This window comes from Elephantulus edwardii, unplaced genomic scaffold (genome assembly GCF_000299155.1).
Source record: "Elephantulus edwardii isolate Elephantulus edwardi_28Jun2011 unplaced genomic scaffold, EleEdw1.0 scaffold00015, whole genome shotgun sequence".
Classification (NCBI taxonomy): domain Eukaryota; kingdom Metazoa; phylum Chordata; class Mammalia; order Macroscelidea; family Macroscelididae; genus Elephantulus; species Elephantulus edwardii.
Window position 1 is genome coordinate 24,295,705 of NW_006399765.1, and position 18,891 is coordinate 24,314,595.

At 48.0% G+C, this 18,891-nt stretch overlaps 1 protein-coding gene across 3 annotated transcripts in view; it reads right to left on the minus strand.

Moving 5' to 3' along the window:
* NFATC2 (nuclear factor of activated T-cells, cytoplasmic, calcineurin-dependent 2) overlaps window positions 1-18,891 on the minus strand; it is a 196,975-nt gene that overhangs the window by 60,660 nt on the left and 117,424 nt on the right. For all 3 annotated transcript variants that reach the window (XM_006881641.1, XM_006881642.1, XM_006881643.1), the window contains exon 6: window positions 14,906-15,046. In XM_006881641.1, coding sequence (XP_006881703.1) covers window positions 14,906-15,046 — 141 coding nt within the window. The remainder of the gene's footprint in view (window positions 1-14,905; window positions 15,047-18,891) is intronic.

The window sequence follows — 18,891 nt, forward strand, 5'->3', positions numbered from 1 at the left end:
CAGGATCTGGGAGCCAGAACAAGTAAAGATCCTTCCAAGCCTTACTCAGAGGTGAAGAGAAAGGAGCCAACTTCTTTAGACAAGGAGTTGGATGTAGAGAAGGTTCCAGCAAGACAACGCAAGGGGGAATAAAAACGGAGTGGGAAGGCAGTAAATGAACACTTTCATTTGCCTGCTGTCCCAACTCAAGAACAATCCTCCCAGAACATAAACAGACCATGCATACGCAATCAACGTGTTTGCCGACGGTTGTCCCCTGTACTTCAGTGGGCTTGATGGTTTCTTTTCTGCAGGCAAATCTTTTACCACCAAACAGAAAGAAATGTGCAGGAACTGTTAGGTTGGCTGTTGAACTGCTTATGGAAAGGTCAGTTGTTTGAATCCACCAGCCCCTTGGCAGGAGACGGCTTAGGCAGTCTCCCGCCATCAGGGCTGTCAGCTGTGGACGCCAGATGAAGAGGTGCCTTGTATCAGAACTGACTGGGCGACAGTGGGTGTAGGCGGGGATGTGGTGTCCCCATGAGAGCGGGATCCTGCCGACCCTCGCAGGAGGAATGAGCACACATTTCAGGAGGAGAGAACAGGCTCCCTCCTCGCCTGAGCCCCGAGCCAGCCTCTGGGCTCCAGGAAAGTGGAAAGGAAATTAACATGTTGCTTCAGGTTAGGAAACCACCACACACGATGCCACCCAGCCCAGGTGCCACTTTCAGGAAGCAGCCAGCTGAAGGTCCCCCACACCGATTCAGTCTGCCAATTCGGGGGGCTTCCAGATCTGGACAGGCTGGGGGGAACAAGCCCAGGATCTCACCCATCAGAAGTGGTAAATGCATCCATTGACAAGAGGCCTTGTGAGGAAGGTCTAGCTCTCCCAAGATCACGCCTTCCTCCTGGAGTCCTGACACCACCCATGCTTGATTCAAGCCGCCACCAGCATCAGCACCAAGACGAGAATAGCGGAAGCCCACCAGTCCTTCAACTTCTTCAGGCTGGGGGTCCTAAGGTCCCTTCTTCACACTGAATGCCGGAAGAGCCTTCAATCTACCCATCAGATCACTTCTCCCCTACCGAGAAGCCTCCAGCACCTACTCTTTGCTTTGGGCATAAACTCCCAACTCCTGGCCATGCTTCCAAGGCCCAGCATGGTGAAGCCCCTACCCACCTAACTCTCCAGACCCCCACGTCTCACGAGAAACCCTGATCCTCCTACTGCCCCAGCCCCCTGGGCCTGCATATGGCTCTTTCAGGACCCCGGTCCCATCCTGACCTGGATCTGGGCATTGGGACACTCCTCAGAGTCCACACAGCTCACTTTCTCCCCTCTCCTTCAGGGCTCTGCTCAGAGCCACCTCCTCCGAGAAGCCCTCCCTGACCTCTCTACACAGGGTTGCCAGACTCTTAGCAAATAAAAACACAAAATGTCCAGATAAGCTGGAATTTTAGACAGGAAATGAGTACTTTTTCAGGAGAGAGACCTGGTGGTGTCATGGTTAAAGTATTGGGTTGTGAACCAAAAGCTTGGCGAGTTTGAGCTCACAGTGGCTTTGTGGGAGGGGAAAAACGAACCTGTCCCTTTGCTTCTGTAAAGATCACACCCTGGGAAGCTCAAAGGGGCAGTTTTGCCTTACAGACTTGCTGAGAGTGGAAACTGATGTGACAGCACAAACCACCACCTATTTCCCCCACCTAAATGCATCTCCGATGTCTAGCTGCCTGCATAAGATGCGTATGTGCCTCTGAACTCCTGGGTGACCCTCCAGAGAACTTGACTGTGACATGGCAAGAAACTGCCCATCTATTATTTAGTATCAAAGTTAACCAAGTGTTCAGGCCTTTCGTCCACAGGGTCGCTAGGAGTCATCTAGGATTCGACGGCACTGAACACCACCACCAGCAACACAGAGCACGCTCTGTGGGTCTGGTGGATAGAAAGTTAGGCTACCAAGTCAAAGATGGGTGATTTTAATCTGTGGCCCTCCGGCCTAGTTTTAATTGTTTTGGTCAAACACTCTTCTATGTGCTATATAGCACTGGTGTGACCATTTGCTGTACAGAGGTTAAGTCGTGGTTGCTGTGATGCTAAACACTGTGACACTAATGTGTCAGATGTGATAATGGTCACCCATGGTGGACAGTGTTTGGTGGAGCTCCCCCATTAAGACAAGCTTGGAAGCAGAAGTGGCATCCACTTCCGAAAGAGCTCGCCTCTGGAAACTCTATGAACTTGGAGAAACGATGAAAGTTATACAACAGTTCAGGTCTTTTGTTCATAGAGTCGCTATGAGTCATCTACAACTCAATGGCACTGAACAAACAATTACTCTATTATTTCATTTATGTCCATCGAGAGAAAGCCGAGGATATAAGTATACGAAATAATATTTTCAGGGGCTCTGGTGGTGCCGTGTTTGAGCATTCAGCTGCTAACAAAAAGGCTGGTAATCCAAACCAACTGTCTGCTCCTAAGGAGAAAACAGCAAAGTATACGCTTCTTTGAGGTTTCAGCTCTGGAAACCCCAGACGGCAGGTCTATTCTGCCCTACTGGGTTGCTGTGAATCACAAATTATTTAATGGCATTAAGTTTGGATTTCTTTTCTTTGTTCCTTTTGTTTCTTTATACACTCCTTGAGAGCACTTGTGCCATCTTGAAGGTTATCTGATTATTTGCATGTTCAAAACCACTCTTTGAGAACAAGAACCCATCTGTCTTATCTGCTACTGTCCCTGAAGCCTGGCACAGAACCAGTCTAATAAATACCTGTGAGATAAACATAGAAGCTCTGATAGCCTAGTGGTGAGGACTTGCACTGACAACCTAAAGGTACATGGTTCGAATTTACCAGGCGCTCGGCAAGATGGACAGTCTCCTCTTCAATCTACAGCCTCTGAAAACTCACTGGAGGGTCAGCTATGAGCTCTGACTCAACGACACGTAACAACAACAGTGACAGTCTTAGAATCCTAGTGGAGAGCTGCTATGAGTCAGAAGGGCAGGGATCAGAGAGGGTCTAATGGAAAACCGTGGGTGATACAAATGGATAATGCACTTGGCTACTAACTGAAAGGTAAGCGGTTAAAGTCGACCCAGAGGAGACACAGCGGCAAGGCTTGGCTACCTCTTTAGGAAACGCAGCCCTTAAAATCTCTATGGAGCACAATTCTACTCTGGGGTTGTCATGCACTGGGTCTCAATGGCACTGCAGCTGGTTTGGGTTCGTGGGGAGGTAGGCGGGGTCTCTTGGCCAGAAGGTGACCAAACTGCTTACAGCTTCGTCCATCTGACAGTGCTGCAGGGATTTCGGCTCATCTCTCGTCCCTCCTCCAGATCGGATTCTCGTCTAAGTACCAAACTGTTATCTGTGGACCATCCACACAGGCCTCTCACAACCTGTTGCTCGGGGAAACCAGGAAATTGGGGTTTCGGGCCCAGCCTTGCTTCTAACAAGTTCTTTTACCTCAAGGAAGTCTGTCAACCACACTGGGTGACTCAGCTGCCCCATCTGTGAAAAGGGGGTGTCACAGAGGAAGAGGGGCAGGACCCAGATTCCCACCAGCTCTGCCAGGGCCCGATTCCAGGGGCCGGAAGCCTTTCAGGGTGAGGAGAGACGTGCACTCATGTCAAAAAGGATTCTTTTCCACCCAACTACCCGGCACAGACCTGTCTTCTCGCCACCTTGTTAAGGAAACCCCACTCCTAAGGGCCTGTGGAGGGTCTGCTGGCATTTTCTGTGCATGTCTTACACTTTCAGATCCTTGACCGACTTTTATTGCTCAGCCTTCCATCAACTCATTTTACAGATGAGGAAAATGGGCCAAGTTAACACAATACAAGGCAGATCCAGGCTTCAAACGAAGTGAACTCGATGAGCCAAAATCTGGCCTGAGAATTTCATAAAGACCTTTTGCCACGTAGAACAATTTCCCTTTGTGGAAATACTCGGGCCTTGGCTAGTAAAGATGCTGAACTCTGTGCTCTTTCTCAAAGGCACCCAAGTAGAATGAACTCCAAAGTCAGTTCTTAAATCCAAGGGGGCTGGAGTTTGGGCCCATGTTTTGCTGAGCATGAAGTGATTTCCTGGTCTCCATGGAGACTCCAGAGCCGCAATCCGGACCCTCTGGATGGAAGCACCACGTCACAGCATATGTGGGGGGTGCAGCCCAGAGGTCCATGCCACTGTGGACTTGAGTCACCAAGGGCAAAGGTCGGCAGAGACTTAGTCACGCATCAGCCCGGCCTCGTCTGATATTTCCCCCAAGGGAAACCCGATCTAGGCCCTCCATTGTTCTAGGTGAAATGAAACCAGGGCAAGAAACAGCTACCGGGGGAGGTAAAAGTAGTCACCATTTTTCTCATGATACTCAATTAATGGCCAAACACTTAATTTATTAAAAAAAACAACACCCAACTCCCTTATTTTCAGTATATGCATTTCTATTTATTAAGCAAAGCTCAAAACGTCACCATCGGGAAGCTCCCAGCAATAAAGTGACTCATGTCAGGATATGATGAGTCAGTGGGAAAGAGGGGATTCCACCACCCACACCACGCTTCTCAAAAATCAATTTGCCTCTCGACAGGTGATGGGAGATTCTGCCATCGGCTGCGCCAAGAACACCAGCCAACAAAACAAAACACAAATTCTCTTCAAACAATTTAAGTTTCAAAGCTGAGTAATCCCAAACAGGCCGGTTTCCAACCGACTCCCCCGCAGGACACGGAGGGCCAGGGAGTTACTTGGCTGGGAGCAGGGGGCCTGAATTAAGAAGGGTTTACCAGCTGAAAAATTCCAAAACCCTGCGTCATGTGGAGGAACCTTCCAAAACATTGGCTCCCGCCCAGGCTCAGAGAGTCTCTCAAAGCCATGGCGACGCTGTTCCCGCTGCCACATCACTTTTATTTTTGTGTCCTTAGATTTTTTCCTGTTTTGCAATGTTTTGCTGGGACCCCCGACTCCGCCTGGGTGGCCCAGGGCCAGGGTTGCAGCTGAAGTCAGGAAGAGGGTGGACGTCCCAGCGAGCGTGAACTTTGCCTGGAAGGTTATGCAGTTTTTCAGTTTTCAGAGCATCAGGAAAAGCTTTTCAGCGATGATCAAGGGTAACGATGGGCAGTAACAATCCACATTGCGCGGCCTGGTTTGTTTGCCCTCTTTGCTGCTATTTTAGAGAATACTCAGAACTCTGGTGGCCTAGTGGCAGGAAGCTGTGCTGCAATCCCAAAGGCATGCAGTTCAAATCCCATCAGCTACTCCATAGGAGAAGGGTGGGCAATCTCCTCCCTTACCATTAACTGCCTCTGAAAACCTGCTAGAGGGTCGGCTATGGGTCAGTCCTGACTGGAAATAAACAATAACTCAGGAGTCGAAGACAAGCACTGCCTTCATGCATGACTCTGGGCTGTCTTGGGAACTTGATGTCTCTCTGAGCCTCAGTTACCTCATCTGTAAAATGGGGATGGAGGCATCTGTCTTTCAAGGTTGGAATGACAATGAAAGGAGGTGATATATTCATTCAACAACTACAGACAACCTAGCTTGTGCTAGAGACTGTTCTAGAAACTGCAGATAGAGCAGTAAATAAATACCAAGCTCCGGCCCACAAGGAATAGTCACGTAGCAGAGTCCAGGTGAGTAAACAAGACCTTTCCAGGAGTGCTCCAAGAAGACGCAGGACCTTTGACTGTGCTGTAGGTGAAAAATATTGAATATACCATGAAAGCCTAGTGTAAGGAATCACACTGCCTATCCAAAGGTGCACAGTTCAAATCCACTAGCTGCCCGGAGGAGAAAGACAGGCAATCTTCTCCTGCAGTTAACAGCCTCTGAAAACCCACTGGAGGGTCAATGATGAGTCAGCGCCAACTTGACATACATAAAAGCAACGCCAATGAAAGCATGGACAGACGTGTCCAGGCAGAAGTGTAGCCTGGAGTGCTCTTGGGAGGCGAGACTTCATCTCCTCTTTGCCATGTTGTTAGGAGGAGCTAGTCCTTGAAAAAGAGATTAACAATGCTTGGAAACATGGAATGCCAGTGAATGGAGAACTCTTGAAGGGGACAGACACAATGACAGGCAATGGGATGGAGCCTGGCAGAGATTCTGAGGGTGGCATCTGATCAGGCAGGGTTTCATTCTGTTACATGCAGGCTGACTCAGCCACACTTAACAACAGCAACAACAGAACAAGGCACCAAGACAGAAGATGCTGGAGCTCAGGAGTGGGTGGACAGCTTCAGAGCAGACAGCTGGGGAAGGGCTCGTCGAGAAAGTAACCCCGGGACAAGTCTTCTAAAATGCCACAAGGTCCCTGGGTCACAGCCTGAGAACCACCATGCTACACCATTGTTTCAAAGTCTCTAGTGATTGGTATGATCACTTAGAAGGAAAATCGGGCAATAGCGGGTGAATTTAAGATGTGTACAGCTGGGATCCCAGCCATTCTATTCCCTAGGATTCACCATAAAAAAAGAAATAAAAAAAAATCATTGAGCCTGGATCCCAGAGATCCACACACAAGAAACCTGGCTCCCATGATTGGCAAACCTCATGTATATCTGCCCATCATGAAGAGAACTGATCATTTAATCGTGCTATGTTTGTACATGGTTCCACAGCAGTTAGAAACCCCAACCAAACTCATTGCCTTTGTGTTGATTCTGACTCATAACAAGTTTACAGGACAGAGCAGAAAGCCCCGTGGGGTTTCCAAGGCTGTGAGTCTTTACGGAAGTGGACGACCACGGTTTTCTTCCTTAGGGTGGCTTGGAACCGCTAACCTTTCAGTTAGTGGTTGAGCACTTTAACCACTGCACCGCGCAGAAAGGATCACTTTCTTGTGATACTTTCCTTAATTAACCATCTGTCCTGAAGCTGTCCACTCTACGCCCCAGCCCTGTCACCTTCTGCCTTGTTCTGTTGTTGTTAGGTGCAGCTGAGGCAGCTCAGACACATGGCTGTGCTGTACCCCAGGAACCACAGAACGGAGCCCTGCCTCATCCTGTACCATTTTCATGATCTGTTGTCGAAAGTCCTCAAGATGAAATTGAAGGGCATCAAAGCAATATACAGAAGGATGCTTGTGAATCTGCAGGTTGATTGAAAAGTATGCAAGACACAGCTCCACCGTATAATCAACTAAACAAACACACAAATTCATTGCTGCCAAGTCAGGAACAACCTGTAGCTGACCCCTCAGTGGGGTTTCAGAGGCTGCAAACTGCACGGGAGGAGACAACCCATCTTCATCCTGGGGCACAGCTGGTGGATTCGAACCACCTGCCTTTGAGATGGCAGCACAACCCTTTCTTTACCCACAAGGCCACCATAATACAATGGACACATCAATATTGATGGGCAAATACAAAATTCAACACAGAGCCGATCTACTCAGGGGCAAGAAAGAAGCCCAGTGGGGGGATACACAAGGTCTTACAGGTGTATCTGTGAAGTCTCCTTTTTCATAAAGCAGTATTTAAAATATGCAGCTGAGCTTTTTTTAAAAAAAGGAAGATTTTAAGAGGTAAGAGTAAAAGTAAAGATCTTGGGATTGAAGTGAAGCTTGGGGTGTCTGAGGACAGGGTGAAGACAAGGGTGACTCCTGCCAAGAGAGTGAGCGAGCTGAAAAGCTCTGGGATCAGAGAGGTGGACAAGGGCCAGTTCATACAAGTGCTCGTAAGCCGAGAAAATACTTTAAAAATAGTCACAAAAATAATATTAGAATCATTATTATTACTGCTGCTATAAATAAGATGCCATTTTCCAAAACACCAGCTTCTCTGACTTGGGAGCACCATGCTGCCTTCTCCTACTGTTTTTCCACCGTTCTCCAATTTGTCATCTTGCTGGAGTGGAAACTGCCAATTCCATTTTAGTCCACAGCTATAAAAAGAACGCTGGAGCCGGTGGTGCCGATGACCAAACTCGGGGGCTAAGATTAGCCAAGGAGGCTGTCACTTTTCCTTAATGTGAGAACCAGCTGGGACTCCCCTTCCTTGGAAAACTTCAGCTGTTCCACCCGCCTTGCGCCGCCCTCGTGGGCCCAACCATCCGTGGAGATGGCAACCGGGGATGCGTTTTGGAAAAAAAGAAGTTGAGCAACAGGGATTCCCCCTGCACAGGGCGGCCCCGGGCCGGAGAGGGGGGAGGATGGGGTAAGGCCTCAGGGTCAGAAAGGGCAGGACAGGACCAGCTCCCTGCAAACCTTGCTGCGTCAAAGCCCCTGGGAACCAGAACCCCAAACTCCAGGGGATCCCACCACACCTTGGGGTTCAGGAACATCCCCAATTCCACCACTTCTGTTTCATCCACCCACTAACTGTATTTGGCCATTACTCTTTCGACAGACAAGATGGGGCTGAAAGGATTCTCTCCACACCAGTGGACTACGGCTACCTCGAGTGTCTAAGTCTGATCCTCCACAAGGACGACAGTGACCGCACCAATGGGAGGAGGCAGGCAGGAGATGGTGAGGACAAGGTTCAGATCTGTCATTCACTGGATTGCAACAGCACCTGACAACAACACAGCCTCGACTCAGGAGATAGACAGTGGCTCAGAGCAGCTGACGGATGTCCAGGCAGAATGACCCAGTCCTAAGTGTGGCGTCGGGATTGGTGGAAGATCCATCAACAATCTGTGTTATGCAAATGACAAAACCCTGCTTGCTGAAACTGAGGAGGACCTGCTGCAGAGGGTCAAGGACTGTGCAGCCTTCAATATGGAAGACAAAGATTCTCACCACTGGACCAATTAGCAGCATCAGGATGGATGGTGAAGAGATTGAGATTATTCACAGCTTTAGTTTGCTTGGCTCCACAGTCAACATTCTTGGCACCAGCTGCCAGGAAATTAAAAGATGCATGGCAATGGGAAAGTCTGCTTTTAGGGACCTCTCCAAGTACTGAATAGCAATGATGTCTCTCTGGAGACTAGGGTGTGTTTGATACAGGCCGTGGTCTTTGCAATCACTTGTTATGTGTCAGAGAGTTGGACAATGACTAAGGAGGATAGAAGGAGAATTGATGCCTTTGAGCTGTGGTGTTGGGGAAGAGTATTGATTGTACCAGGGACTGCTAAGTAAACAGATTCATCCTGGAGAGGGTTAAACAGGGCTGCTCCCTGGAGGCAAGGATTCTGAGACTTCGTCTGACATACTTTGGACATGTTGCAAGGAAAGTCCAGTCCTTGGAGAGGGATGTCATGCTTGGGAGGGTTGAGGGACAGTGCAGGAGAGGAAGACCCTCTATGGGGTGGATTGATTCAGTGACTGGGGTAATGGGGGTGGGTGTATCGGAGACAGTGTGATTGGCACAGGACAGAGCAGGGTTTAGGGCTGTTGTCCAGAGGGTCGCTATGAGTCACAAGTGACTCGATGGCACATAACAACAACAACATTTTCCACAGTAGCACTGCTCAGGTTGCAGGCGGTGGAGTCAGGGTGGCGGGGGGTGGTCACACCCCAGCACTGTCATCTCTCGGTTCTGTGATCTTCACCAAGTCACTTAACCTCTGTGATGGTTTGTTGTTGTTGTTGGTAGCCCTGGACAACAGGTACAACCTCACAAGGTTGTTGTGAGGCATCAACTTTGTTAATACATCTAAAGGCTTACAGCAGGCCTGGCACCCAGTGTGTTGTTATTTAATGTCTCTTGGTTGCATGAGATACATTCTTACTCATTTGCCTTCTTTCTGGGCTGCAGATAATCGCAACAATAATAGAGGCTTAGTAAACGAGCATTTACAGTGTGCCAAGGGCCATGCTCAGAGCTGAACCCATATGATCTCATTTAATCTGCCCGTTTTCCAAGAGACGCTGTTGTTAGGAGACATCCAGGCCGTTAGCAACGCTGTCTGACAGGGTAGAACTACCCCGTGGGGTCATGGGAGCTGTAACCTTTATGGGAGCTCACCCCCAGGCCCTGTTCCCTGGAGATACTGGATGATTTTGAACTGCCAACTTTTGGGTTAGCAGCTAAGCACTTAACCATTATGTTCTCAAACCTTTCATAGATGCTACTAGAAGCTGATCATACAAATGAGGAAATGTTGGCGCAGAGAAGCAAAACAACTTGCCTGGGGTGACACAGCATCCAGGTGACAGGGCAAGGACTTGAGCTCCTGCCATCTGAACCCAGAGCACTGTGGACAGCATACCAAGCCTGCCTATCACAGGACCAGGGGTTGTGTATGCTGAGGAATAAAGGAGCCTTGGTGACACTGTAAGGTTAAGTGTTGGAATGGTAACTGGAAGGTCGGCAGTTCAAATCCATCAGTCAGCTCATGGGGAAAAGATGAGGGTCACCACGAGTTGTAAGAGACTTAAAGGAGGAGGAGCTTTGTTTCTGTTTATGCTGAGAGAGAGGAAGACCCTCAACAAGACGGACTGGACACAGTGAGCTCAAACACAGCAACAACTGTCCGGATGACACAGGAAGGGGCAGCTCTGCTGTCATAGAGGGGACTGATCTGGACCAGAAGCAACAGCGCCTAAAAGCAGCAGTATTCCAAGAACAGGTCACATGAGAGAGACAACAGCAGCTCACACTCCACGTACTACTCCATGCTAACTACACGCCTCTCACCTCTGCACTTAAAACTTAGAAGCAAGGGACTGTGATTCGTTCCATTTTGCAGAGGGGCAAATCCAGGCTGAGGGAGGTTGTACAGTGAGGCAGGGTTGGACAGGATCAGGAGGTGAGTCCATTGACTTCTCCTTGCCCTGCTACCTTCCACAGATGCCAAAGGGCAGGTGAGCCTAATGTACACAGGCCCTGCTCAGGGATGCTGCTTAATAACAGAGGGGTTAGCATTCTTATTCTTGATAAAATTCTACCTTTCAAAGGGAACAGACTACATATTCCTTGTTTCATGAGATAAACATGTGAAATCCCTTCTGAAACCCAGAGAGGTGGCAAATCAAAGCTGCTCCTTTGTTCATTCATTTGTTCCTCCATCCATCCTCCCACATCCCCCATCCATCCACCCACACACCCTTCTACCCAAACACATCCACTCACACACACTCCCTTCTACCCGTCCACATCCACTCACCCACCCATCCATCCACCCGCATACCCTTCTACCCAAACACATCCACTCACCCACCCATCTATCCACTCACCCACCCACCTAACCACCCACACACTCATCTATCCACTCATACCCATCCATCCACCTACACACCCTCCTACCCAAACACATCTACTCACCCACCCATCCATACACCCACACATTCATCCATCCATCCACATCCACCCACACTCATCTGTCCTCCCACATCCCTACCCATCAATCCACACACCCTTCTACCCATCAACATCCACTCACCCACCCACACATTCATCTGTCCACCCCCCTTCTACCCTTCCACATGCACTCACCCACCTGTTGACCCATGTATACATCCACTCACACATCCATCCACCCACACCCCTTCACACATACACACACATCCACCTCCACCCCAACCGTTCACCCGTCTACAGACACACACCCCCATCCATCCACCCCGCACCCACCTACACATCCACTCGTCTGTCCACCCACACACTCACCCGTCCATTCTCCTTCACTCACCCAGTAATCCATCCACCAACCCATCCACTCATCCATCCGCACACACCCTTCTGTCCATCCACATCTGTTCATACACCAACTCATGCTTGCATGTACGCATCCAACCATCCCACCTAACCATCCGTCCACTCATCAAACAGGTAACTGACACACTCAAGTAGCTTCAAAAGTGAGTTCCCAAGAGGGTCGAGGGCTAAATGGTTCCTAACTCCACAAGGAACTTGTAGGTTCCAACTCCTTAATCCTCCCCCCTTTTCAGTCCCACCAGACCCCCATGGACACTGTCACCCTGGACATGAGAACCAAGACGTTCAGACCTAGATCCTGTGCTCTGAGCACCCCCTCACCGCTGGCCTTTAGAGCTTACGAGACATGGTTGCCAACTCACTCATCTGCTTATTGACTTAAGGGTCATGAAGCTGGGCGCACACTGCAGGCCCAACTCTTGGTCTTCCTCAGCTACTTCCCGGCCTGCAATGCAGGCGGAGTGAGCTTGGCCGTTGAGGCCTAATCTTCCAGCCGAGGACAAAATGTCTTTAATTTCGCAGCCGCCTGGAGATGCCGAGAGGGCGGTTCATATGCATATGAAATTATTCCGAGGAAATGCAGAGAAAGGAAGAAAAGTCTCCAAAGCAGCAGTGTGAAGAAAAGTTGTAATGGCGAGTGTATCTTATTAGCATTTTCTCCTTTGCCAATGAGGCACTTTGAAGCCATATGCTGCTTCTGAAAGTTAGCAGAAGGCCTGCAGGCTCTTTTCCTGGCCCTGGAGAGGCATCAAAGCAGGAGAGGCTATGCCTGCTTGGTCACTGACATTTCATGCCACTCCCTTCCTCAAGAATCCACGCTGACTCCCTATTACCTTACCCATGTGCAGACCAAACACAGCCACGTCGCTACGTGGCACTGGGAGGCTGCTCCTTCTGGTTTTGCTCATCCAAACACCCTTCCTGGGGTTAATCAGCCCCAACTCCAGCCATGTCTGTTTGCTCTCTGCTTTTCTTGAGAACTCATCCAATTCTTGCTGTAGGAAGTAGGTTTGGTTTTGGTGTTTGTTTTCTTTTTAAATGTTCCCCCAGCTGAAAAATAACCTCTCTACAAATGTATCTAAAGATGTCCTTCAGATTCATTGCCCTAGACCAAGACTTTAACCTTCAAAGGGCTCTAAGGAGCATAGTGCATTAGGTGTTGGAGTTTGAACTGGAATTGGTTTGAATCCACCAACTGCTCTGCAGGAGAAAGATGCAAGTCACCTCTGGTAAGGATCTGCCGCCTCAGAAACGGGACGGAGGGCCACCGGCAACTACAGAGTGCACTGACCCTGTGAGAGCCAGGACTCGAAGCAACTGTCTTCTTTTTCCACGTCTCCCAAGTTTTCTGCTTTGGCAAGTTTCAGTCTGATGACTTTTCTGATGCCTTTTCCTTCACTGACAGGTGGACACCTTACAAACAGGCTTCAGCTTTTATAGGTTTTACTGTATTAACAATGGAGCCCAGTTGTACTCTTCTATGAGACATGCACACCTCACCTAGAGGAGTAGGTAGGCATTGTCTCAGAGGGGACATAGGAACGAGACCTGGCACAGGTGGCATCGTAGGTGGGTGGGGGAGCTGGGCTGGCCTCTGCAAGCTGTCCCGGGCTCTGCAGTCCTACCCCTCACAGCACACAGCGCCACTATGGCCACCGGACCCTCATGGTTGACCCTTCTGCTTCCTACCTCCCTCCCAACCACATCCAACCCCTCCACCCATAGCACCTCAGCTGTTTTTCTGAATGCAGTTTTTGCTTCAATAGTTTCCTCAAACATTTTTTAGAAGAAGTTCTGCTCCTCTCCAGCTTTCAAAGCATAAGAAAGTCATTCCTGTGGGTCAGGCCAGACCAAGAGGAGCCTTGGGGTGAACTGAACAAAGCCTTCTGCTTCCACCTGTCAGAATCCATCTCAGTACCTCTGCAGAATGATGATATATAGTGTTTGAAAGACCATGCATGATTCCCACAACTGGATGGCCTATCTGTGACAGTGTCCATCTCTAAGGGTAGTAAAGCAACCAACAGAATCACCACCAACCCTTCTAGACTAAGTCACATGATCACATAAATTAAGGCAGGGGAAAGGAGGAAAGGGGGGGAGAAGCTGGGTCTCACATCCATCCACAAGAAAATTGCCTGGTTCTATTTCTGACATCAGGTAATGACCTTTTAGCATATTCCAATTGGTAAAGGCCATTAACAGGCAATTAGTGGAAGAAAGAACACACTCAGGCAAACAAAAATTATTAACTCTCTCATAGCAAAGAAATGCAGAGAGACGAAGTATCAGTTCAACTGAAGTGTTATTTTTTTAATAGTGCTTCTGGGAGGAGATGGAATGATAAATAGCATCCTATTCACAGAAATTTCTAGAGACCTAGAAGATAAGCCTTGGTGGCTTAGTGTGTCATGTGTTAGGCTGATAACCATGAGGTCAGTGGTTCGAATCCACCAGGTTATCTGCAGGAGAAAGATGGGTTAATCTCCACCTGTAAAAATTTAGAGTCACAATGGCTGTGGGTTTTGAGAAAGTAATTTAATACTATATAGTTAAAGCCCTAAAACCAACTATGCAAAATTTCACTGTTAGGAATTAACTCTTAATAAACCAGAAAGATAAGACTATCAGGATAGTAAAGACCTAATTCCTGGATGAGCTAATTATAAAAGAAAATGCTAGAATTTATTTTTAAATAATAGGGAAATTATAGCACTGTTAGAATAAAGTAAGTGGACAATACTTATTGAGTGCTTATGATCTATCTTGTACTGTAATTACTATCTTGTACTTATAATTACTTAAGATGCAGTAACCCATTTAAACTTGGTGTCACACTACAGGCTCAGAACTTCTGTTACAGTCATACCATCTATGAGAAAAATAGAGGCACAGAGAGGGGACAGAACTGGCCTAAGATCACAGAGCAAGCAAGGAGCAGAGCCAAATTTTTAAGCCAGGATATCCAAGGCCAGAGCTTATGCAATCATGATACTACTCATCATATTGAAAACAGCTTAAGTTTGTTTTCCTATATGAAAAAAAAAAACTTTTTTAAACCCAGCAAACCAAAAGAGTGGTGCAGGATAGGAATAAGGTAACCATCGTAACATCAACAAAACCAGGAAGGACCTTAACAACACATCTGGATCATTATCTCCATTGCTAGTATTTCACTAAAGGAAGGAAACTTCTCACAGTGAGTCAAAAGCACTGGGTATAAAAGTCCATGCAGTGTAATCTGTCTTCCAAGAAGGAAAACGTGCTTTTCTACGCCTCAAGGCCATTAGAACAAGAGTGCAAAGGCTGACCTGTGGTCTTCTCCGTGAACACGACTTTGGACTCGGCTGTGAAGTTCTGGCCTGTGAGGATCATCTGCTGGCCCCCGTAGACTAGGCAGCTGTCGATGTCCTGTCTTTCAACCATGGGCAGCTCGTGGGCAGACCGCTGGGCTGAGGAGGAAAAAAGACAAGTCCTGTGAGAAGCAGCGGTGTTTGGCCCTCTTGGGAAGAGATTATCTGATGTCTTGGTGACATGATATCCCAGCCCCTTCTCACCATACACTCCACCTACATTTATCACCTTGTTATCATGAATATGGAACCATCAACCTTACAACCTATGAAGACAAAGGTATATACTTGAGAAAGTGCTTTGATCACTAGGGTTGATGCATGCTGCTGCTTCTTGAAACTAGTGCCCAGACCCTCTCCTTATAGGGTGAAATGTAAGACAAAATTTTAACTTTTAAGGGAGCTCTGGTGGCCTAGTGGCAAGAAGCTGCACTGCAATCCCAGGGGTATGTGGTTCAAATCCACCAGATGCTCTGCTGGAGAAGGAGGGGCCATCTCCTCCTGTACCAGTCAGATCCGATTTGATGGTACACACACAGAATAAAACAAAACAAAAAAACTTTAACTTTTTCCTTTTTTTTTTTTTAATAAACAAAATCAAGCGTATCGCGATGGGAAAGTCTGCTGTTAGGGACCTCTCTAAAGTACTCAGGAACAACGGTGTCTCTCTGGAGACTAAGGTGTGCCTGATACAGGCCATGGTATTTTCAGTCGCTTGTTATGCATCAGAGAGTTGGACAATGACTAGGGAGGATAGAAGGAGAGTGGATGCTTTTGAGCTGTGGTGCTGGAGAAGGGTACTGAATGTACACTGGACTGCCAGAAAAACAAACAGATTCATCTTGGAGAGGATTAAACCAAGCTACTCCTTGGAGGCAAGGATTCTGGGGCTTCGTCTGACATACTTTGGACATGTTGCCAGGAGGGACGGGTCCTTGGAGAGGAACATCATGTTTGGGAGGGTGGAGGGACAGTGCAGGAGGGGAAGACCCTCTATGAGGTGGATTGATTCGGTGACTGGGGTAATCGGGATGGGTGTGTCAGAGGCAGTGCGATTGGCGCAGGATAGAGCAGGGTTTAGGGCTGTTGTGCATAGGGTCGCTATGAGTCAAAAACGACTCGACAGCACATAACAACAACAAACAAAATCAAACCCAGAAGCTCTGGTGACCTACCCACTAGGAGTTGCACTGCCAACCCAAAGGTTCAAATCCACCACCTGCTCCTCTTGTGAAATTTACAGTCTAAAAGCCAGCTGGAGGGTCAGCCATGAGTTGGTTCTGACTTGACAGGGATGAATGTGAGAGAAACCAAAACCTCTGCCTCCGAGTGACCATTCCGCCCTCCCAGTATCCCTACTGAGAGAGCAGAGCTGCTCAATCAAGCTTTAAAAGCTGCAATCTTTATAGAAGCTGACAGATATATTGCTCTCTCCACTGACAGAAGTGGGTGAATTCAAACCACCAATCTTTCAGTTAGTAGAATGATTAAAAATCCATTTTTTAAGAGATTTCCTCAGTGTGAAAAATAATGTATACAAACTTTGTAAGCAAACCAGTAAAAAACAAATATTTATTTTTTTTAAAAAAGATATTTCCTTTGTTAGGGTATACTTTTTGTTTTTGGTCAAACATTCCTCTAGGCTGTACAGTCCTGGTGTGTCCACTTGCCGTACAGAGGTAACTTGTGGTTGCTGTGATGCTGAACACTGTGACACTGATGTGCCAAATGTGATATGGTTACCCACGGTGGACAGTGTTTGTTGGAGCTCTCCGATTAAAACAAGCTTGGAAGCATGAGTGAATGGCATCCACTTCCAAAATAGCTTGCCTCTGGAAACTCTATGAACCTGGAGAAAGGATGAAAGTTATACAAATGTCCAGGTCTTTTGTTCAAAGGGTCTCTTATAAGTCACCTATGACTCTACGGCAGTTAACAATAACAACAACAGGGTATATTTTGTCATCCTGCGTGAGATGTCAGGGGAACCTAAGGAAACAAAGAGCTTGTTCTTAAAGGTCCTAGACTTACTAGCAATGAATTTGTAATCCCTGACGTGGTCAACACACCCATGACTTGTTCCGCGGATTCTTACTTATTCGGGCCTCCTTGTCTCTCCAACACATGCAACATGCTTCTAGAATTTTCGCTTTCTGCCCCTCTGCCTGGAAGGTGCTGCCCCATCACTTTCTCCAAGAATCTACCTGGACTCTCTGCCACTTGATAGGGAATGGGCACTGCTGTGCTATTTCCATCTCTCTGTCTCTACCCACTCCCCATCCTGGCCCACTGAGCTTTTCCACTTTTGGATAGATCATCTGTAGCTTTTACTGGTTGGTCTCTTTCCTCTTCCCTCATATGGTAAGCCCTCAGGAGACTGGCTTTGTGTGCTGGTAAAATTCCAGGGGTGGACACAGTGCTGGAGAGAAGTAGGTATGTTATCAATAGATGACAGGGGTATCAGAAAAGATGTATACATCTCATATAGCTGTACATCCTGATATACACACAGGCTTTTGGGCTGATATCCAGTTGTCGAGTTAATTCAGACTCACATCAACCCTCCACTGAGTTTGAGGCTGTAAATCTTTACAGGAGGAGATTACCCGTCTTTCTCTCACAGAGCAGCTGGTGGGTTCACACTGTCTAACTCTGAGTTGACAGTGCAATTTCTTGCCACTTTAGGGAGCTCTGCTGGCCTAGTGGGAAGGAATTGTACTGCCAACTCAAAGGTACGTAGTTTCAATCCACCGGCTGCTCTGTAGGGAAAAGAGGAGCGGTCTCCTCCTGTGCTATTTACTGCCTCTGAAAACCCACTGGAGGTCAGCTATGGGTCAGTTCTGACCTTTACGGTCCAACACTAACAGGCCTCCAGAGCTTCACACACACGGTTATGTACCTCTAAATATCAACAATCTCATTATAGCTGTATTTCTCTACACAATTATTTCTTGACATACCTACAGTATTTTTATACAAATACTGTATGCATTATAGACTTTTATTCTCTAAACCATGCAACCCCTCTAGTTTCCTCTATGACGTATTTCTGTAGGCAGATTATCACCCCAAAAGTAATCTTTATCCTGATATATGTATATACCTCAATAGCTGTCTCAGTACATCTATGTGTTTAGATAAAGTGAAAGATTGCAGAATGACTATGTTGAGCTCTATCGTGAAACCTGCAGACTCTCAACAACTCTCTGATAAAGTTAGTATTACAGTCACTGGCATCTGACGAGGGGCAAGAGAAGTCAGGCCAGCAGCTAGTATAGGTCATGCCCTCTTTGTGAAGGTCATCTACCAGGTCCACATGGTGAGACTTAGATTTGAACTCTCAAAGGCAGGGCTGGCCAACTCTAGCGCCCAATCCCTTAGACAATCTACCAATGTTTCCTCCAGAAGGTGAGCGGTGGGAAAGAATGAAGGTCCTCTCCCAGTGACTTCTTCAGGGTCTGGTCACTGGGCAGATACCACCGTCGCATTGTGGGCCAAAGCAGCTGGGCCTATCCCAGAAGACTGAGCTCTACCCCTGGGGTTCCTCCTGAATGAAGCCTGAGCCGCTGGGCAAAGGACTGGCCAGGCCTTCTCACCTCAGAGGCCCCAGTCAGCAACTGTATCAGATCCAGGTCCAACCCTGACCCTTTCCCCAGGCATGCCTGGGGCTCCAGGCAGAAGAACAGCTCCTCCAACCCCCCAGACCCACTGGGACACGTCCACACAGCTCCGCCTGCAAATGCTGCACTTGGCAACAATCAGGGAGTCTGTCGTGAGTCAGCCAGCTGCTTCCAGACACTTCACAGCCCAAAGACTCGCGACCACCCTGGGCCCGTTTCCCAACCTGGCTCAGCCCAGCCTCACTCTGCTCCAGAGACCAGCTTCCCAGTCTCAGATCCACGGGGGCTGCTGGCTAAGAGGCTGCTTCTATGACACAGAAGCCT